General features: G+C 56.6%; 1 protein-coding gene across 4 annotated transcripts in view; it reads left to right on the forward strand.

Moving 5' to 3' along the window:
- The window catches only part of GNAO1 (G protein subunit alpha o1), a 138,353-nt gene that overhangs the window by 94,158 nt on the left and 22,580 nt on the right, over positions 1-21,615 (forward strand). For all 4 annotated transcript variants that reach the window (XM_054570351.1, XM_054570349.1, XM_054570350.1 and 1 more), the window contains exon 4: positions 21,364-21,524. In XM_054570351.1, coding sequence (XP_054426326.1) covers positions 21,364-21,524 — 161 coding nt within the window. The remainder of the gene's footprint in view (positions 1-21,363; positions 21,525-21,615) is intronic.

The following is a 21,615-nucleotide window of genomic DNA, read 5'->3' on the forward strand; positions in this document are numbered from 1 at the left end:
ACTGAGCCGAGCGGAGCCCTTGAGAACAAGCTCCGGGCAGGCTCTCCTCTGCTTCCTGAAGGCTCACCCTGGTGTTGCCGTGCCTTCCCTCTACCAGGAGGTGGCCCTCCTGGTGCTTATCTCAACGTGTGGCCTAGAATTCACTCACCACTCCTTTCACTCCGCAAGCAGCACCTTGTAAATGAATTACTACAGTCAACAAAGCAGACACAGGCCCTGCCCTTATGGATCTCACCATCTCCCTAGAAAGAGAAATGGTCTATGAGGAAACGAACAGATCTAATTATACGCTGTGATAAGTGCTATTAAAGAAAGCCGGCAGGGGATCAGCAGGAGGCACCTGCTCTGAGTCGGGGAGGGGTGCTGTCAGGGAAAACTCTCGGGAGTTTCATTTGTGAGATTGGCTCTCGCAAAGATGTTTGGGAGCAAGAGGAGCCAGTGCAAAGGCCCTGAGGTGGAAATGAGCTCGTCAAGTAGGTGCAAAGCCGAGAAACGGAACTGGGTGGCTGACAGGTGGCAAGTGAGGGCAAGGTGCTGCGGGGTGAAGTCCAAGGGGAGGTAGGATCCAGACCCTACACAACCTGTAGATCGAGTTTGGAACGGAGACTGAACCCCCACTCCGAGCCCCGTGCTGGGGGCTGTACTCGTTTGCAGGGCTGCCGTAATAAAGGACCACAGACTGGGTGGCTTAAACAACAGAACTGATTTTCTCACAGTTCTGGAGAACAGAGCCTGATATCAAGATATCCTTAGAGTTGGTTTCTTTGGAGGCCTCTCTCCTTGGCTGGCAGATGACTGCCTTCTCCCCGTGTGCTCACGTGGTCTTCCTTCTGGCTGTGTCCTCATCTCTTGTAAAAACACCAGTCATAATGGATTAGGACCCACCCCAATGACCTCATTTTATTTTAATTTTATGACCTCTTTAAAGGTCCTGTCTCCACATACAGTCACATTGTAAGGTACTGGCAATTAGGGTTTCAACACACGAACTTTGGGTGACCCAGTACAGCGCATACCAGGGCCCTTCCCTGGCCTACTCTTTGAGGACAGGCCGGGCCTGTGGACCAGCAGATCCACAGTGCCCGGCGGCCAGAGGGGACCACTCCTCTGTTGAAAGCGATGGTGAGCGAGTGTTGAGGGCTGCCAGAGACATAGTGGTTCAAGCGGAGACTTTCTCACTTGCTATTAGGACCCTTGAAAGAGGATTGGAGCAGGGCTCAGCTGGTGGAGTGGCGTCCTGCAAAGCGAAAGGCCACTAGTTCAATTCCCAGTCAAGGCGCATCCTACTGGGGTGTGTGCGAGAGAAAGCCAATCGATGTTTCTCTCCCTCTCCTCCTCCCTCCCTTCTCCACTCTCTAAATAAATAAATAAAATCTTAAAAAGGAAGAGAATTGGAAAACTTCCTGGCGTGCTTCAGCGGTGCTGATGCAGGGCCCCCAGTGGCCCACACTCAGGGTCCCGCTCCTTCAACCGTCCCGGCCAGGCGGCCAGTCAGGGAAGGGAGTGACAAATTGAGTGAGGAAGGGGGCTGGGGACGGGACCCGGGGGTGCTGGCCAGGCACACCCTGGCTCCCCAAGGGGAGAGAGAGGCCCAGCAAGTGTTGTGTGGAAGGAAATGGAGGAGAGCTGCCCCCAAGTCCCCTCAGACCAGGGGTCTCCAGCCTCCAGAGCCAGCGGGCAGCCAGCCGCCGACTGCCGGCAAGCTGAGGTGTCTGCAGACCCGCGGGTTAGCCTCGAGCGTTCCCTCCACGTCATGCTGAAGATAAAAATAACTACAAGGAGGGAAATGTCCTAGAGAAATTACCTTGAAATTCAGAAAACATGAAACCAGGCTCCATCTAATTAAGATGACATTTTAAGGGGGGGGGGTTGCTTGGGGGAGACCTGAGTGGCATTTTAAATTGCAAGCTGAGTGTGCAGCCTCTAATTTTGGTTCCGAGCAAAGCTCCCAATTGGAACAGAAGGCCCGACTTCAAAGGCACTGCCTACTGCTGGCCGGCAACGGGAGTGAAAAGAGCAGCGTGGGGCCTGTGGGGACAATGTGGCCAGGGCTAGAGCAAAGGCTTGGGGCCGCGGGGGGCCGCGGGGGGCCGCCGCCCTCTGGAGCCTGCTGCGCCTTTTACGCCTTTTACGGGATCAGTGGAGCCGCTCCTGGGAGGACAGCTAATTGAGGCAGTGGCCTTGTCCTTGAAGAGTGAGCTTTTGTCCACCTTGGGCCAGCTTGGGGGCACTCAGAGGGCAGAGCTCTGGCCTGGGCTGGTCCCAGGCACCCTCCCAGCCCAGTCTCCCCTGGTGCTATGGACATAGGACCTCCCGGGAGGGGCCTGCTCCCTGTAGGGAGCCTCTAAGGGCCACCGGGTGGAGCAGGCCTGCTCCTTCCCTCCCAGGGTCGAGGAAGAGGCCGCCCCAGGCCCTTCCAACTCGGGAGGCAGGTGCGTGGGCCTCCGGCTGGCCCAGGGAGACGCCCGCAGTGCAGGATACTGTTGTCCTGCTCTCTGGACAAAGCAGCGAAAGCAGCCCCAGGTGTGTGAGGAGCCAGCTACCCTCGGCGGCTTTGGAGGGGAAGGGTCAGAGTTCAGACCTTTTAGGGGGCAAATGGCCGTTCTTGGGATCTAGTCGTGCTGACCCCAGGGTCTCCAGCCTGTGTGATGGGAAGCACAGAACTGTGGGTGGCTGTGTGTCCCCTCTGATTTCTTGGTTGTTTGATTGTTTAGGATAAGACAATTTTTTAAATGAGTCAATTAAGGAAATAACAGCAGTGGTGTGCTGATCCAGCAGAAATCTCTGGAAGGAGATGAGAAGGAACGTGGTATTAGAGACTGCAGGAGTAGGAAACCAGGAGCAGGGAGAGGGTGAGACCAGGTCAAGGAGGCGGGGAGGCAGAGGTCAGGTGGGGTCACACAACAGCCGCCGACATGGGGAAGGGTCTTGGGGGAGATCCGGCCCGAGGAGGAGGCGCCTGGAGAAAGCAAGAAGGGATTGGAGGGCCGAGCCCTCGGGGACTTAAATGTGGGTCAGACGGAGGCACGGGGGCCCACAAAGAGGGCAGGAGGGCCCATGTGGACGGGGGTGACCTGGGAGCAGCGTCCGCAGCGCCCAGAGAGAAAGCGGAAGTGGACTCCTGGCAATGGGGCGGCACCAAGAGCCCCTGCAGGAGACCGGGGGCTGGGGGGGCGGGGTGACAGGGTGAAAGGAGGGAGCGAGGAGGGCGGTGGCTGGGAGGGAAGCAGGGTCGGAGGGGGGTGAGGAGGGGGTGCCAGGGCATGAGTACAGAGAGAGGTGACGAGGGACGGCCTCAGAGAAGGAATGGGGTGGAGGAGGCGGGGTGCAGAGAAGAGTCAGGACCAGACCCCACACCCGCCTTTTTAGCCTCTCAAGTCTAATGGGGGATGTGGGGCAAAGTGATTTTCCTTTTGGGGGTTTTATTCAAGTTCCTTTGGTGGCGGGGTGAGGCCATAGAGGCTTGGGAGGTGCAGCGCTGGACTTGGTTTCGGCGGCTCCCAGGAACAGGTTGTTCTGGCGCCATACAGGCCCTGCATGGTGGACAGCCTGTCTTCCTGGAGGACAAGTGTCTACTCAGCCCCTGGGCTGCTGAAGACAGGTGGACAGGACGGGTGGGAGGGGGTCCCTCCCTCTCTCCTTCCTTCCCTCCTCCCTGCTGGCCTTGGGGCTGAGCACGCACCTTCTAGCTCCCTTTTAAGAGAAGGTTGGAACCTAGGAGACCAGAAGTCACCATGACAACAAAGCTCCTTAGCAGGCCAGAGCCCCTGGTCCCCCTGCGTCTGTGTCCAGGCAACTTGGGCCCATCGTTTCTCAGCAAAGGTGAAGCCACAAGTTGACTTCTGGGGGTGGGGAGCAGGGGGAGACTCACTGTGGCTGCGCCCCCACACCCAGGGCAAAGAAGGCATAGATGCCCCCTTTTCCCTTCCCCTGAGAATGTCACGGGCTCCTCGGGGGCCGGAGCCACCAATGAGCTTATCTCCTCTTGAAACCAAACCCGGAGAAGCCAGGAGGGAGGCAGGGACAGAGAAGGAAACGGGAGGTCTGCGGGGATGAAAGCCCAGAGCCCACGGTGTGCCCCGACTCCGGTGTGCCCCCCAGCAAGCAGTGTGCGCTCCCGGCAAATCAGGGTGGTTCTTCAGGCTTCACAGAACCCAGAGCAGAGGCCCTGCTGGTGGAAGATGGGTCAGGGCCATGCAGAACCGGGAGGGGAGGTCATTGATCCCAGCTCCACTGCCGAGGGGCCCGGGCAGACTCCGTGCTCCTGGACATGCCTCTTCCACTCTGGGTCCTGCGACCAGAGCGACTATGCGGCCTCACGCTGCACGTGGGTGAAGGGGGCAGATATGTGCCAGCATGAAGGATGAACATGTTGACTTTGATCTCAGTGATTAGTAACTTCTTTTAATGCATGTTAGAAAGAAATAAAAACAGGCACATCCAAAACATACTTCTGCAGGTGTTATTGTTAGTGATATGAAATTTCCTTTCTCTTAAAATAAGTTTAAGTAGATAAAAGTCTCAAGGAAAATATTAAGTGAATTATAGTACAGGTGATATAGCAAAACACATTTGTTGAGCACCTACTATGTGCCACACAGTGTTCTGTGGACACAATGATGATCACAAATTGTGTGTGAGAGCGAGGCCTGGGCAGTGCCGCTGTCGGGGGTGGCTTTCTCCTTTTGGGAGCAGGGAGGGGAGGAGGAAGCACAGATTCTTGCTGCTCCACAAAACTGACCTCTGCCCTTCACCAGCCGCAGTCCCATTAAGAGGGCATACTATTGCTTATTGAAGCAATGGGAGAGGGAAAGGACCAGATAGTCCATAATCTAGGGCAAAACAGAGGTCAGATGTCACATAGGACACAAAGTTAGAAGAGGAGGAACATGAGCAGGACCTGTCAGTAAGGGTACCACTAGCTGATGCAACAAACAAACCCCCAACATTTCATGGTTCAAGTGTGACAGAAGGTTGTTTCTTGCTCATCTGACAGCCTCGGGCAGGTACTCTGGGTGGGTGGGTGGGTGGGTGGCTCTCCTCCACACGGTGACTCACGGGCCAGCTCCTTCCACCTTCCGGCACCGCCCACCCCCTCCCCCAGGACTCCGTCCTCCTCTGCCTCCAGGGGGTGCACACGCCTCTGAAGAGCCTTGGCCCAGAATCTGCGCTCTTCACTCTCACAGCCCCTGGACCCCAGCTCAGTCACATGGCAGGCTTCGGCCTGCAGGACAGTCCCTAACCCAGGGGCCACCAGAGAGCTGAAATCCAGCCCATTTCCCCTTGCCGAAATATGCGGCCAGAGGAGAGAACTCCTTTTCCCTAATGCAACCAAGATGCCGTACGGGCCGGCTTTGTGCCCTGGCAGCGGCCGGGGGAAGAAGGGCGCAGAGAAGGCGTGAAGGAGAGAGGGAGGGACAAAGGAGAAAAAGACAGGCCTTGGTGGGGAGTGGAACCGGAGCCCCGGGGGCACCGAGCGGCCTCCTTCGTGGCCCCGCCGTGTGAGAGACGGAGGGTCGGCCAGAGCCAGGGCACCGCGCCTCCCCGCTGGGCAGGGCTTCCAGGGCGGGCCCTCTCACTCGCTGACCCGCACACAGCTCTTCCCCAGCGGAGGGCCCCGCGGAGGCCTCAGACTTGGCCCCCTGGGGCATCTGACCGCCCTCCCACGCCCAGGCCTGTGCAGCGGGGCACCCATGTCCACGGTCACCCCGTGCCAATGTCAGGGAGGCGAGAATGGCGGTGGGAGCAGGCGCCACGCGCCCTGACCCGAGGCCTTGGGGAAAGCTGCCAAGGCGGTGGCACCGAGGCCGGAGCGCCCCTGTCCATCTGGCCCTCGGCGGCGGGATGCAGAGCCGGCGGGGAGCGACTGTCCCCCTCCCTTCCCCTGACAGCACATGAGAGGCAGAGGCTTCGCTCAGCCTGAGCCCCCCAGCCTCTGCTCCTCCCTCGCGGACAGGCGCAGGGAGTCAAGGGAGCTGGCACCCAGCCTGGCCCCGCTGCGCCTTCCACTTCCTGCTCTGCCCAGGGCGGGCCGCCGGGACCGCTCCGCCTGGCCCAGCTGATGCGCAGGCGCGGCTGCCACTCGCCTCACCTGTGTTTTAGTTGATAGGACTATTTGTCACCCTTGTTTTTCACACCTGCCACCATCCCACCTGCCTCATGTAAACACAGCCAGCATCAATGTGCTAACTTTGGTTCCCCAGGTGGGCACCAGCCAGGTCCCCTAGGAGCTCTGTCCCCTCAGCAGTGGGGCTGAGAAGAGCAGGTGATGGCAGCAAGAGAGCATCCCAGGTGCCAGCTTTCCCAGACCCTGCTCTCGAGGAGGAGTCTGAGGCTAGGGCTCTGGCCTGGCGCTGTCCCCAGGCTTGCCGAGTGACCTTGGACAAGGCCCCAGCTCCTTCACCAGGCCTGTTTTCCCCTGGGGAAATGAGGTGGTGAAACCAGAGGGGAAGTCAGGCAACAAGGTGATTAAGAGTGTGCGCGCCGGAGCCAGACAGCCGGACTTCAAATCCCAGCTCTGCCACTTACTCGCCAAGTGTCCTTGGGGCAGTTCATACCCTATTTGATCTTCTGTTTCTCTGATTATGAAAGAGGGGAGATGATAATACTTGTGAACATTCAATGACATGAAGCCTAAGAGAAGTGCTCACTAAACACTAGATACTGCTGTTATCTCTTAGGGGTCTTTTGTGTGCGCGCATGTGTGTTGCCGGTTCCAAGGCTCACAGGAGACACCGGGGAGGCTCTGGTCCTCGGGGCTTATTGGCTTGGCCATCCCTGGCCCCTGACCCAAAAGCTCCCTCCTCAGCCGCAACCCAACCCTGGCAGCCTTCCACCGCCACTAGCCTGTGACAAAAACCCACAATCCTGGATTTCCTAACTGAGAGCCTGACTGTGGCTTAAAGCCCCACCTCTCAGCCTGCGCAAAGGTCTCCTGTGAATCAGCCACACCTCCGCAGATAGAGGCCTCGTCCCCTGGCCCTTGCACGTGCTGGCTGGAGGGCCCGAGAGACCAGCTGCCAGGGCCCCCCCAAGGCACGCGCTCGCGCCAGCCTGGGAGGCAGTGAAGGGGGCCACCGTGCTTACTGACGTGGGTTTGCCGAGTCACACGATTCCTTCCTCTCTCAGCCTGAAAACCTCAAGTGGCCAGCCGGGCGGCGCTAGTACAGCCGTGGCACCTCCCAGCTGTCCCCTCGTTAACAGAGCTCGCAGCAGGCGACGGGACGCTGCGGGGTTCAGTGCGCGGGTTCTGCCTTTGTCGTGGCTATGCTTATGGGTATCTTTTATTTAAAATACGATACTTCATACGGAGTTTTCATTTATCATAGAGGTACGGAGTTTATACAGTATAAAACTGTGTCTAAGGAAGGTAGCAAGCCATAGACCTCAGGTGGGACAGGTTTCAGGCAGAAGTTATGAAGGTGTTAGGGAAAAGATGATCTGGCCTAGCGGTTCTCAAACTTTTTGGTTCAGGGACCCCTTTCCAGGCTTTAAAACTGAGGACCTGAGTAACTGCTTTGTTCGCAGGGTGTAGAGCTGTCAGCCTTGACTGCATTAGAAATGAAAACCAAGAAAACTTTTAAATATTTATCCATTTTAAAAATAACTATAACAAACCCATTACACATTAATATAAATAAACTTTTATGAAAAATTACTATGTTTTCTAAAAATATCTAAGTAAGAAGGTCAATGTTTTACACTTTTTCAGATCTCTTTAGTGTCTGGCCTCGTAAAAGCCTGCTCAGTCCTCACAGTGCTTCCGCACGCAGTCTTGTGGGACATGTTGTTTCGGTGGGAGAATTTGAATAAAACTTGGCCCCACACAAACATGTAGACGGAAAAGGAAGGAGTATTTTACTAGCCTTTTCAGATAATTCTTCTTTGAAACTTACCCAAACAGGGCAAGTAGTAGTTTCTTACAGGATGGCCGCGATCTGAGACCCTGCCAATGACCATTTCTTGGTCTGTTTCATGAAAATCCATTGGTCTCTTCCACCAATGGTGCTGGAACAGCTGGACCTCCACAGGCAAATATATATACACATATACACACAGCTCTTACACCCTTTCCAAAAATTAACTCCAAGTGGGCCACAGACCTAAATGTAAAACACAAAACTCCAAAACTCCTAGAAGGCAAATTAGAAACCCTAAATGGCCTTGGGAATGGCCGTGCCTTTTTAGATACAATAGCAAGGACATGGTCCATGGTCGAAATAATTGATAAGCGGGACTTCATGGAAAAGAAAAATTTCTGCTCTGCACACAACAACGTCAAGAGAATGAAAGACAAGCTCCCAGTTGAGAGAAAAATGTTTGCAAAAGAAAAACACCGAACAAAGCACTGTTATCCAAAATATGCAAAGAACTCTAAAAACTTAATGAGAAAAAGACAACCCAATTAAAAAAGAGGCCAAAAACCTTTATAGACCCCTCACCAAAGAAGATACACAGATGGCAAATCAGCCGATGAAAAGATACTCCCATCATCTGCCATCAGGGAGAGGCAAATGAAAACAGCAAGGAGCTACCGCTGGCCACACACCTGTCAGAAGGGCTGGGATCCGAAACGCGGACGCGCCGCTTGCCAGCGAGCACGTGGAGCGCGGAGCTCCCATTAGCGGGCAGCGCGAAGGCAAGACGGCGCGGCCACTTTGGAAGGCAGTTTGAAAGTTTATTACAAAACCAAACACACTCTTACCATATGACTCAGCAATTGTACTCCTTTTTATTTACCCCAAAGATGTGAAAACATATGTCCACACAAAAACCTGGGTGTTGATAGCAGCTTTATTCGTAAATGCCAAAGCTTGGAGGCAACCAAAACATCCCTCAGCAGGTGAACAGGTAAGTGAACTGTGGTACATACCCACAATGGAATATTATTAAGCCCTAAAAAGAAAAGAGCTGTCAAGCTATGAAAAGACATGAAGGAAATTTAAATGCATGCTAAGTGAAAAAAGCCACTCTGAAAACACTATATACTGTATGATAACAGCTATATGACATTCTGGAAAAGGCAAAACTGTGAACACAGTAGAAAGGTGAATGGAGAGGGGGAGGCGGGGGAGGGGTGAACAGGCAGAGCACAGGCGTACAGGGCAGCGAAAGCATTCGTATGACACCATAATGGCAGGTACAAGGCATACATTTTTCCAAACCCACAGAATATGCAACATCAAGTGAACCCTGAGGTTAACTGTAGACTTTGGGTGGTTATGACATGCCAATGTAGGTCCATCCTTGGTTTAAAAAACAAACAAACATGTCATTCTGCTGCGTGGTGTTGACAATGGAGGAAGCTACGCATTCGTAGGGGCGGGGTATATGGCAAATCTGTACCTTTCTCTCAATTCTGTTGTAAGCCTAAAACTGCTCTAAAAAATTAAGTCTTGAAAAAATGTATTGGTCTACTTGGCACTTTGAATGGATGCTTTATCTATACATGATTTTTAACATCTTTTTTGTTGTTTGGAAAATACTGATTCAGTGAGTTATGCACATCTTGTGTCATATGTCAGGAGACAATATCAAAAACTCGCATTTGACAACTGCAACGCAAATTGTGTCAAAGAGCTCTTTAGGTATTAAGAAGCTTTCAGGCTTACAGTGGTAAATACAAGCTCTCTAAAACTCTGATATTTCGCTTGAAAGCTGGGATTTCTTTTTTTCTTTTTTGCTAACAAATATGTTTGTTTGCTTCCTTGAAATGATAAGCTCACTGGGTTCACTTTTCAAAAATATCTGCCAAAGACCCACGTCTGAATTACCGTGGTCTGTCAGGTGTTCTTTCAAGTAAAAGTGGTGTCTGTTACAGCTGACAGCTCAGTCTTACAAGCGCCTTTCTCAAGACAAGCGTCATCCTTTGCTTTGCAGCATACTTCCCGTTTCATCACACAAAATATGTAAAAGATGTGTACTCAAGGGTAGAGGTGTTTTTAATTCATAATTTTTACTCCATCGAGGGCATTCTTAAGTGATGCTAGAATTTTTTTACCGCGAATGCGTGGTGGCAAAGAATTCAACGGCGACAGGGACCATTCGGCGCCACCGCTTCCCACCAAAGGGCTAGCAGTTTTATCAACTGTTGCTTTTGTACCATCGGTGCAAACATTACCACTGTTAGAAAGACAAATCATGTATTAGTACAGAAAACAATTTTGATCTTGTGAACCCCTGAAAGGGCCTCAGAGACCCCCAGGGTCCACAGATCACTCTTTGAAAACCACTGAGGTAGCCAACCCCTTCCTTGTGCCCTGGGGGAGCTCTGGGACCCCGAGAGGAGATGAGACTTGCGCAGGGTCCCAGAGCCAGTCAGAGCAGAGTGTAGGCTGAATCCCCTTCTGACACCCAGTGCGTCGCCGCAGGCTGTGCCCCTGAGATCCTGAAAGCAAGGCGACTTGCTCCTTTTCGAGAAAAACGGTATCTGATCACTCTAATGGATGGTGTGGAACTGCTGTCTTCAGTGGGGGGACAAGGAGACAGAAAGGGACATCAGTGAATATGCCTGAGAGGCACCCGTCAGCCCCACCTGTTGTCTTTGGAACTAGCCCGTCTCCCGAACCACGGCCGCGCGTAGCCTGCCAGCACCCACCTTTTCTCTTCCCGAACTGTGTTGCTAATATCTCCCAGCCGAGGCAGCTCCAATTAAACTATTCACCATTGTCACTTTGTGTTCCAAGGAGAGACGAGGTTGGCCATGATCGCTTTTCTCTCCCTTTGACTGAGCTCTGTGTGGGTAATTTCTTTCTGCCCTTGTTCATTTTTTAGAAAGTAAGCCTATCCAATTTTAGTTCTTTTCTCCTATCTCAGAACATTGAACTCGGGGCTGGGGGGTGGGGGGGACGTGGGCGAGGGTATCAGAGATTTGGACATTTCTATCCCATTCATTCTATCTCCAGTTTCCTTTTGACTGAGGAGAGCCTGCTGGATGGTCCGGCCGTCCACTGCACCCCTATGTAGGAGAGATGCCCAGGAGGCCTAGACGGGCAGGCCGGGGCCTGCCAAGGGGGGACGGGAGCCCAGGGGAAGTGGCACCACATAGGGCTGTCCCAAAGTGGGTGACGGTGGGACCTTTGGACAAGTGGCATCCCCACTTCACTCTCGGGGATCCAAGGGGAGCAGAGGCCTTGGTGACATAAACACCCCACGGCCCCGGAGCCCAGAACAGCCTCCATCCTGCATCCCCCGCCCCGTCTCTGCTGGCCACCCGCGTGGACCACCCCTCCCGCTCTGGCCGGCCGGCCTCCTCCAGGGCCCCAGCCCCATTCTACCCCGGCCTCGGCGTTTCCCCGCACAGAGGCTGGGGACTGGCTGCTGCCCTTCACCTGCCCATCTGCCCGCCTGGCCCTGGCCCGGGACACCCTGCTGAGGTGGTTTTAGGAGACACGTGAAGCCTCGCACAGGAGGCAGCCAGGCGCCCTGAGGAGGCGGCAGCCTCGGAAGCACAGTCAGAGAGTGCACGTCCCCTGCCCCGCAGGCAGGGAGCCCTCAGCGGCTGCTCTGTGCGGCTCCGGGGACAGTGCGCACGCCCTCAGAGCTGCCCTGCAGCGGGACTGCAGACTGTCCCTGAGCCCTCTCCCCCTGGAGGTGCACACGTTCACACATGAGGACCACCTGAGCAGGCAGGTGACTGTTCTTAGCTTACTGTCAAAGGGCTGCGTGGATCTCCAAGCCCCACCGTTGTCCTCAGGTCCTGCGGATGGCCGGAGGGGCATCTGGCAGTCAGGACCCCCTGCCTCCGGCAAGGCCCTCGGCTTTGCTTGGGTTCTCTGCCCTTCCCCTGGAGCCCCCTCCTCAGGGAAGACAAGTGTCTGCACCGTGCCCTGCCTTCTGGGCACAGCTCAGCCCTGACCACCTGTCTCCCAGACAGACCCCTCTCGCAACCTCCACCGCACCCTCCAATTTCTCCATGAGGCCCGGGCCTCCCTCAGTGCTGCTTCCATGGAGACGCCGCCCCTGTCTCCACAGTTTGCCCCGGATACAGGCGTGGGCAGGCAGGGCCCAGATCCTGCTGGCCGCTCCATGCCCAGAGCCCAGCTGTGGGCCCAGCCAGCCTGCAGCGAGGGGACACTCACTGGTCTAGCACTGGCTCCTCCCACCTAACTGGGCCAGGGCCAGGGGTGGGACACCACCCCCATTACATTACAGGGGCTGACAGGTGGTTTCCTAGTGAAAGCTCTTACGTGACAGGTGCTGGAACCAGTGACAGGACCTCAGAGGGCTCAGGTGCCAGTCAACCGACTCCCAACCCTCAGGTCTTGAAAAAGTCAGCAGAAAACACTGCTTCTGGATGATCCCAGGGTTCTAAGGCTGAAAGAGGTGTGATCCTTTGGAAAATGAGGTCCTTCAGAAAACCCAAGCCCGCCCTGGCTGGTGTGGCTCCATGGATTGAGTGCCAGCATGTGAACCAAAGAGTTGCCAGTTCGATTCCCAGTCAGGGCAAAGGCCTGGGTGGTGGGCCAGGTGCCCTGGGGCGGGGGAGATGGCATGTAGGAGGCAACCACACATTGATGTTTCCTCTTTCTCCCTCCTTTCCCCTCTTCTCTAAAAATAAATAAATAAAAATAAATAAAACCTTTAAAAAAAGAAAACCCAAGCCCTTGCTGCCACCACAGGAGGCAGCCTGGGCCCCAAACACAGGAGGCTCTCAGAGGTTGTAGGACAAATCCCTGAAGAACCCGGAAGTTTAGGCTCCCTCTGAACCCCCTGGAGATCTCAGGCAAGCCTTCTCTAACAAGGCCACAAGCCCTGACAAAGACGGGTTGTGGGGCAGAGGGAAGGAAAGTCGGGGGAGCAATTTTTCCCTGATGTGTCCAGGGCACCAGTTGCCGGGCTGCACAGAGTCAGGAAATACATTCTCCTTGTGCCAAATATGAACGTTCTTCGGGCCAAGGCCCCACTCAGCAGCGGGCATACGAAAGATAAATGAGCAAATGGGTGGATGGGTAGGTGGGCGGCTAGACAGATCAAAGCAGAATGAAAGGAATGGGTGCCCAACATAAGGGACAGACAGGTGCTGTGGCGGGACAGAAGGAAGGTGAGGACGGGTGGGTGTGGAAGTGAGTGGGTGGACAAGCAGGGGTAGCTGACGGGCAGGTGATGTATTGGATGGGTGGATGGCTAAGTGGGCGGGTGCATGATTTTGAAAGGTATGCACGCTAGCTAGGTGTTACAGGGATATGCAGATGGACGGGTGGAGAAAGGACGGGCGGACCTGAAAGGAGGCAAGACTGGAAGCTGCACCGAGGATCCTCGCTGCTGCTGCAGGATCTTCCGGGGGAACCAGGAAGGCTCCCTTCCCTAAGGCAAGTGGTACCCTGGGAGGTCCCCAGCTCCCACAGAGACCCCAAGGACTGAGCACACTATAGCACAGGCCTTGCTAAAACCCCTCAGCCCAGGCGAAGGAGAAGCCCCAAGCATGCCTGGTCCCTGACCCCTGAATGCCTGTAGGGCCCCAATTATTGCCACTAACAAAGACACCTCACAAATGTCTAAAATGCTCCTGGGCTGGCATCACTTCCACTGAGAGTCACAGTCAGGGGGTGATCGGCCGGCCCAGGGCCAGGAAGGCGGGACTCTCCTGGGCGAGGTGAGGGCATGGGCCCCTCTTTCCACCACTCCCGCCTGGTCGGTGGCCCTGCTGCCGGGGAAGGGAGGGGTGTGCTCCTGCCGTGTGAGAGAGCGCGTGACTGCTGCGTTTCCCCAAACAGAGAGGCCTGGGTGGCATGGGTCTGGCGGCTACTAAGCGCCCAGAATGCCTGCCATCCCCACCTGCTAGAACTGCAGTACCCCGATCGGGCCTCCGGCAGCCGGAGCTCTCTGCCCCGTCCCCCTGAAGAACGGAGTCGGCAGCCAAGGAAGGCAGCTCTTCCCACCGGGGCTGGCCCTGCCCTGCCTGGTCTCCTGGGCTCCCTCTCCCCTTGGCCAGTGCGCTCCTGCCCCCTGGTGGGAGCAGGGACAACTATTAATATGTTGCACAGGGTAGGGCAGGGCCAGATGAATTTTTCCCTGCAACCAGAGGACCATGCACGCACGCGCGTGCACTCACGTACTCACACTTCACTTGGCCTCAAAGAGCTGGAGAGAAACTGAAAGGTCCAAAGCAGCGCCTCAAATGGAAGGGGTTATTACTATAATTACTATGATTATTGTTATCAAGATTATCATGCTTGCCTGAAGCCTTGTACCAAGCAGGCCTATTTTGTGTCAGCTTGTTGTTTGTGTCTGAGGGACTTCATCTCTGCTTATAATAACTAACATTTGCAGGGCTCTTCATGTGAAGCAGTGTCGCATCCTTAGCCTGTTTCAGCTGCGCAAACAACCCTGGAGGTGGGAACTAGTGGGATCAGAGGCTCAGGCAGGTGAGGGGGTGTGTCCAAGGTCACAGGGCTGAAAAGCGGCAGAGCCACGACTTGAACACGAGTCGCCTGACTGAAAATTCCTCTTCACTTCCCCACCATATTTTTGTATCTCATCTCTTGAGAGGGCAAAGGCTCTTTATCACGCTCCCGCTCCAAGCCCCTTTGCTGCTGATGTTTATGGAAAAGTCTGCATTGCCCTGAAGACAAGGGACATGTTTTGAAGACCTAAGTGTTGCAAGTGACGTTAGGCATCCCAGTCTAGATGATGAGTACACCTGGGCACCTCCAGGTCCCTGGCAGGGAATGGGAAATGTGTGGCCGTCACGGCCAGTGATCAGCTGGGCCGATGTCAGCTTCCCTTGGTCGCCACTTACCCCATCCCACCCCGCCGTGTGGCACAGCACCAGCCACATCTCTGGGAAGCGAGCAGCAGATGCCGGGGCAGATGGCCCTCTGTGCCCCAGTAGGGGAGCCGGGGCGGGCAAGTGGGCAAGGCCCTGCCTGGGCCCTGGGAGCCCACGCCCCTCCTCAATTTGTGGGTTCTGGCTCTCGGGACCCACTGCCTGACTGGAGATAGCTGGCCGGAAGGAGACTCCAGTCCCACTGACAGTCACCTAGATCTCAGGTGCTGCTTCCCAAGCCCACCTATGATCAGTCCCCAGGAGCACACGTACTCCTGACAAGAGGCCCCTGGCCGGTGCGCCACAGTGGGGGCCCCTGTGCCCTGCCAGTTCTGGGGCACAGCCACCGTCACCACCGCACTGGGCACCCTGCTCCCGGCAGAGGCCCAGGGCACCTGTTTCCGGGAGGCACCCTGTGCTGAGCTCCCCGCCGCACCCTGGAGATGTCCCTTCGTCCCCCTGCCCACCCACCCCTTTCCCCAGATGCTCACGGAAACAGTGCAGAGGTGACCACATCGGGTTCTCCAGAGTCGTTGGGATCCCCCAAAGCACCTCACCTCCTCTTGGAGAGGCTTCAGGCCATGTATATGTCAACATCATAAGACACCATTTGAACCAGAATGGTTATGCTGGCCACCGTGAAAAGAAACGCTCATGCTGGTTTTAAATCATGGACATGGTAAAAAGATCCTGCAGGCGTCCCTGGGAATGGCAGCCTGTCCAGCGCCTCCTGACTTTGGCCCTGCCAGGACGGCCTCTTGCCTGCAGTTCACGTTCAGAAGCGCACGGTGCGACCTGACCCCAGGTGCTGCCGTGTTCTCCTGACCCCTCGGCTCTGCCCTCCTCGGTGACGGCGCCGCGCTCTTGGGGGCCTCTCTCTGAGAGCCCCTTTCCCCAGAAGTCCCTGCAGTTGCTGTGGGGCTGAGGGGGCGGCAGGGGCTGGCAGTTAGCCTGATCTGATAAATGTGGCCTCTTTGTCTAGCCCAAACTGTTCACCGAGGCTGGTGGGGAGGATTCGCTGGAACCAGGCGGCAGAATCAGCCCCCCTCAGACTGTGCAGGCTGACTGGGGAAAGGGGTTTTCCTTCAAAGAAGCGGAGGCGCTGGTGCCAAAAAACCGAGGGAAGGAGGCCGCAGCAGTGAGCGGAGAAGAGGGGGCGGCTCTCTCCTGTCACCACGGCGCCTCCTGCAGAGCTGCCTCAGTGGGAGCAGAGGGCATGCGATTTCTATAGAAGTTGAGTCATACTCCGTAGGTCAGAGCTGAGCAGTGTGGTTTGTCATAGCTCACGCTGCCTGGACCACTGGCACCCTCTGACCAGCAGGAAGGGGCGGCATCATGGGGCGTAGCAGAGGGAACATGCTCCCCACCGGTGACCCAGGAGGGGACCTGCACAGGAAGGTCATGCCCTGTGTAAGCCCTGTCCCCTCATTTCCTCGATCCAGGAAGACAGGCAGACAAAGGGACAAGGACCCTCTCTGGTGCTATTAATTGCTTGTTCAGCTTGGCCCCCACAGGGCTGGGCCCAGCCTGGTACCCTCCACAGTCTTCCAGGGCAGATTGGCTAGGCCCCTTCTTCCCTCCGAGCCTGGCCCTTCCTGCGCTTCTTACCTGCGTCCCTTCCCTTTGCTCAGGGGGCTGGGCTGGGCACCACTGAGTCCTCAGCTCTGGCTTTGGGTGACCAGGCCTTGTCTGAGATGCAAGTCCAGGCTGTTGGCAGGAGCGCAGTAGACAAGGCTCACCTGGGGTCTGCATGCTTCTACTTAGCAGCTGTGTGATCTTGAGCCAGTTACCTCACTTCACCTGAGGGGAGCCTCAGTCTCCCCTCTGTTAAGCAGAATGGCTACCTGATAGGCACATGATTAAATTAGATACAAATCTTATTGAAATTGACAAGATGGGAATTGTTGGGGGGTTGATGGAATGGAGTGAGAAATTGCAGCCGTGGTTGATATTAAAACGCCAAGGATCCATTCACCTCACCAATGCTGCTGAGCACCAACTATGTGCTAAACACTGTGCGAGACCCTGGGTATCCTGAGAAATCAGGAAACTGCCCCGGCCCTGAGCAACAGGCACCTGTACTGGCGGTGACGGTGTGGGTGGTATTCTGTGGGGCAGACTCGGCCTGGGGGCATCCAGGAGGGCTTCCCTGAAGAAGTGGCATTTGGATGAGGAAGAGCCAGGGAAAGGGTGATGTGGGCAGATGGAACGCCCTGTGGGGCAGTTACCCTAGTTGACTTGGGGAACAAGAAGGGCTGTGTGCTTGGAGCCTCCTGAGGGGCACAGGTCAGGGCAGATTAAGACAGAGTGGCTTTGGAGGCCAAGGTCAGTAGTTTGGAATATAGGAACGATGGGAGGGTACTGAACGCGTTTAAACAGGAGGAGTTACTGTATCCGTCAGGGTTAGGCTGGACTGTGAATGCCGGATACTGGGAGAATAGTGACTTAGGTAAATAAGATACTTTATTTTAAATGCGAAAAAGAAGTCCAGGTGGTAGGGAGTGTCCACAACGTTGTCAAGGAGCTAGACTGTTTTTAAATTACTGTTCTGTTGTCCCTACGGTGTAGGCCTTGTCTTCATTATCCAGACGGGCAGCCAGAGCTCCAGCTATCCTATCCAAAGCCCAGGCTTCAGGAAGTCAGGGGACAGGGGGATATGCACCCTCCCTTTAAAAAAACCTTGTTACTTTGGCTTAACCTCTTATTAGGTAGAACTTGTCACATTGTCACTCCTCGCTGCAGGCAAAGTTAGAGAATGCAGTCTCGTAGCTGGAGGTTAGTTTGCCCAGTTAAAAATGTGTGTGGTTCTTTTTCTAAGGACGAAGGGAAGAACGGAGGTTGGAAGGAAAGTGCCAGTCTCCTGCTGGCTGCTGGGTGGCGAACAGGCTGGAGGGAAGAAAGAGGGAGGCAGGGAGCCCTGGAGAGGGGACATGTGGGAGCCGGGAGAAAGACAGCGGTGGCCTGGACTCGAGGATGCGCAAGAAGAGATGGGGAGAAGTGGGCTGACTGAAGCAGGTTTGAGAGAAAAACCAACGGGACACCTGACACTGGAGGGAAGCGTCACAGCCAAGGATGACCCCCAGTCTGGGCTTGAGCATCTGGACCCATGGCAGCAACATACAGTGCGCTGGGGAAGACCTGAGAGAGACAGCTGGGGGCGGGGGGGGACAGCCAGCACAAGCCCTCACGCCCACCCCACCACCTCAGCCCCAGACCCCTGGCTGTCCACTGGCGAAGCCCCAGGAGGCCAGCCCGCCCAGCCGCCGCAAGCCGCAGTGTGCGCTGCTGCAGCGGGACTCCCCAACCCCAGGCCACCGCCCAAGGAACAAGCATAGCAGCGCAGGTGGCTTGGCGGAGGCTGGTAATGCACACCCTCACTGTAGCCTCCCTGTGAGGTGCCACGGGCTGTGGGGGCTCAGACTGGGGGGTGTCTCACCCAGCAGGAAGCTGCCTGCTCGGCCCACCCCTCAGGCCCCGGCACCCTTCCCACAGGCCTGGCGGGAACCTTGACAGAAGGCCTGAAAGGGAAAGTGGGAGGGCCTGGCCAGGTTCGCGGGCTGCGTCCCCTAGATGGGCGAGCACACGGAGCGCCGGGAGAGGGCCGGGACTCCCCGAGGCCACCCAGCCGCCCGGGAGCGGCGTTGGCTCCTAGGCCTCTGACTCAGAGGCCCGGGCCCTGTTTTTAGCCCCAAGTGGAGGCACCCCTGCTCCCCACCCCTGCCTCTCTGAGTCACCACCTGACCAGGGCACCCAAGGCCGTGCCCCAGGGCCAGCTGATCAGGTCAATGCCCCGGGGAGCTCAGATGCTGAAGAAACTCGTCTCCAACCTGGGACCCCGGGGGGCCAGGCCCTTTGGGTGGACAGCGGAGGGTCTAGGGACCTGGATCAGGGCCGGCGTTATGGGCCCGGCCTGCCAGCCTCCAGGCCTCCTTCCCAGGGCAGGCACGCGGAGGGGACGCAGCTGCCAGAACCTTCCCGCCGCCCTTCTGCAGTAGACAGGCCCTGGCACGGAAATAGCTGCTTAGCTGGGCAGCTCGATTCTGGAAAAGTCCCCCCGGAAGGCTTTGGTGCCACGTGCCTTTTGTGCAGAATCTTTTGTCGGCCGCAGATCTTCCAGGAGCTGACCTCGTTTCCTTTGTGTCTCTCCCATCCCAGGGGACACCTGCAGATCCCCAGCTCCTCCCGCTCACCCCCTGGGCCACGTGCCGCGGGCGGGGGCGGCTCGCTCTCCTCCGGCCCAGTCAGAAGGCAGGGGCTTGAAAGGGCTTGAGAGTAGCGTAAGCTCCTGGTAGTAACTGGTGTGCCCATGAATTAAAGACCCCGATTCTGGCGGCCCATGAGGTGAGGGAGGTGCTGGGCCCGGCACACCCGCTCCCAGCCTCCACCAGGGCTCTGTGTCACCATGCACCCCAGCCAGGAGGTGCCAGGAGAGTGTTCTAAGCAAGGCCCTGTCACCCGGAGAAAGGCGTGCAGACTCAGTGGACAGGGTTTTCCCAGGGTCTGGGCTCAGGCGGCCACCTTGTTGTCCTGCTTTGAGTTCCTCTGGAAGCCAACCCCAAGACAAGGGGTTTATTTTGGAGGTCCTTTCAGGAAGCACTGAGGGACCAGGGAAGTGACTCGGGGGATCCGGGTGCAGTGGTGGGTGGGCCACAGCTCTGGGCGGCTGGGGCTCTGACGTCTCAGAATCGTCTCCCTGCGGGGACAAGGGAGCTGGGGTGTTTGCTCCTGTCGGTGGAGCACGGACTCCTGGGCCGGGCAGCCTCCGGGGCAGGCTGGGCCAGGCGCGAGCAGGGACTGGCCGCAGCACCCGCCTCCCCCCACCCCGCCCCGTCCCCGCTGCCTGCTCTGAGCTAGACAGCAAATCAGCGCTCGCCTCCGATGGAGCGTGAATCTTTCTGGTAACGCCTGTCGCCCCTGCCACGGACCCCTCCACCAAGCACCGTTGGCCATCAGAGGTGCTGTAATAGGTGACTGCTCCCAGCACCTGGGCGTCTGGCCATGGAGCTTGGCCTTGGATTCAGGCCCCTGATCTCCTGAGCCCCAGCCCTACCCCTTCCCACCTGTGAGCACAGGTGAGCGCCTTCCTCTCTCCGGCCCTGATTCCTGACACCCACAGTGACCACTGTACCAGTTAGTATTGTCGCAACCGTGCCGTCTCACCTAACTCACCGACTCCTCCCCTAACTCGGTCACTCAAAACAGCGGTCATTTCCTTTCATGGGGAAGGAAGGGGTTCAGCTGGGGATCTGAGATCCAGGGCGGGCTCAGCGCTGCTGTGTGCCCCCCTCATCCTCTTCCTGGGGTGAATGGGGGAGCCTGGCATGTTCATGGCGATGGCAGTGGCCCCAACGAGCGAGGCCTCTGAAGAGTTGGGTGCGGAACTCCCACATTTTTCCATGGGCTGGAGTGAGGCCCCGGCCATGCTCACAGTCAAGGAGAGAGGCAGTGTGTCCTTCCTGGAGGGGGAGGAACTGCAAAGATCCTCGGCAAAGCAAGGACACAGGCCTGGCGAAGCCTGGGCCGTGGTGCAGGCTCCCGCTGTCCCGCCCCATGAGGGAACTTCTAAGCATTTAGTATGTGCCCAGGAACATCCTTTGCAAACTGTCAAGTGCAAGGTGCTGGTCCTGCCACTTCAAGAGCCTTCTGAGTCTTCAGGGCTCGCCCCCTTCCTGGTATGGTGTTCTATGCCTGCACTTGTAGTCTTCGAAGATGGGAGACCTTGTTTGGTACCCAAGATGAGAGGAAGGGAGAAGATACCTGTAAACTGTGGAGTCCTTTGATGCAGTTTCAGCGGAGTCTCAGCCTCCCCACATATGCCTTAAGCAAATCGCAGCCCTACCCAGACTGCGGCGGAGGAAGGGGTGGGAGACAGGACGGGTGGGCTCCCTATCTCATTATTCACCCCTTTATCCTTCCCTTGTTTAACCAGTCCTCCCCTGACCCCACCCCTAGGGAAAAGCAGGCACAGGCCAAGGGCAAATCCTAAGTAACTAAAATTAATAAAATTAAATTTTAACTTCGGGCCATCCAAGCCCTACGACGCTCTAGAGAGTCATTATCGAGGTAAGGCGTTGTCACTATGTGCACGGACGGCCGCGTCAGCCTCTACGCTCCCCAGGGCCTGGGCACAGCTGCACCGAATTCTCAAACAACCAAAATGCCCAGTTCCAGGGATTTGCTCCACCTGAGGCAGGAAGTTTGAAAAATTACCTGAGCCAAGGGCGTTGACTTCGTCCCCCAAAGACTGTGCAGAAGCCCAGTTTTCAGAACGAACGGAAGCAGGGCAGCTGGTGTGGCAAGGCGTAGAGCAGAGCCCTTCCCGCAGAAACCCGAGGGCTGTGCAGGCATGTTCGGAAACCACCACGTTAGACGTCCCCGTGACAGCCGGCTCCGAAGGCTGGCACGGAGACACTCGTCCCCCGGGGCCCTAACAAACCAGGCTGCACGCGTATCCGAAGGTGCAGGGGGTGTTCGGATAGCAGCCTGCTTCTCCTCACCAGGCTCAGGGCTGCGTCCTGTCCTGGTGCCCTGGCAGGTGCCCAGCCAGGCTTCTGTCCCCGCGATGCCTCAAAGCTGCCACCCCTCTCCCCTCACAGGCCGATGCCAAGATGGTGTGTGACGTGGTGAGCCGGATGGAGGACACCGAGCCCTTCTCTCCAGAGCTGCTGTCCGCCATGATGCGACTGTGGGGCGACTCAGGAATCCAGGAGTGCTTCAACCGGTCCCGGGAGTATCAGCTCAACGACTCGGCCAAATAGTGAGTGTGCTGGGCAGGAGAGGGGCCACGAGCGCCAGCAGGGCAGCAATTCAGGGGGGCAAGCAGTGGGGATCGGTGGGCAGACATCAGA

This window comes from Pteronotus mesoamericanus, unplaced genomic scaffold (assembly GCF_021234165.1).
Source record: "Pteronotus mesoamericanus isolate MK-2021 breed Mesoamerican mustached bat unplaced genomic scaffold, CSHL_Meso_final contig_202, whole genome shotgun sequence".
In the NCBI taxonomy this organism is placed as follows: Eukaryota; Metazoa; Chordata; class Mammalia; order Chiroptera; family Mormoopidae; genus Pteronotus; species Pteronotus mesoamericanus.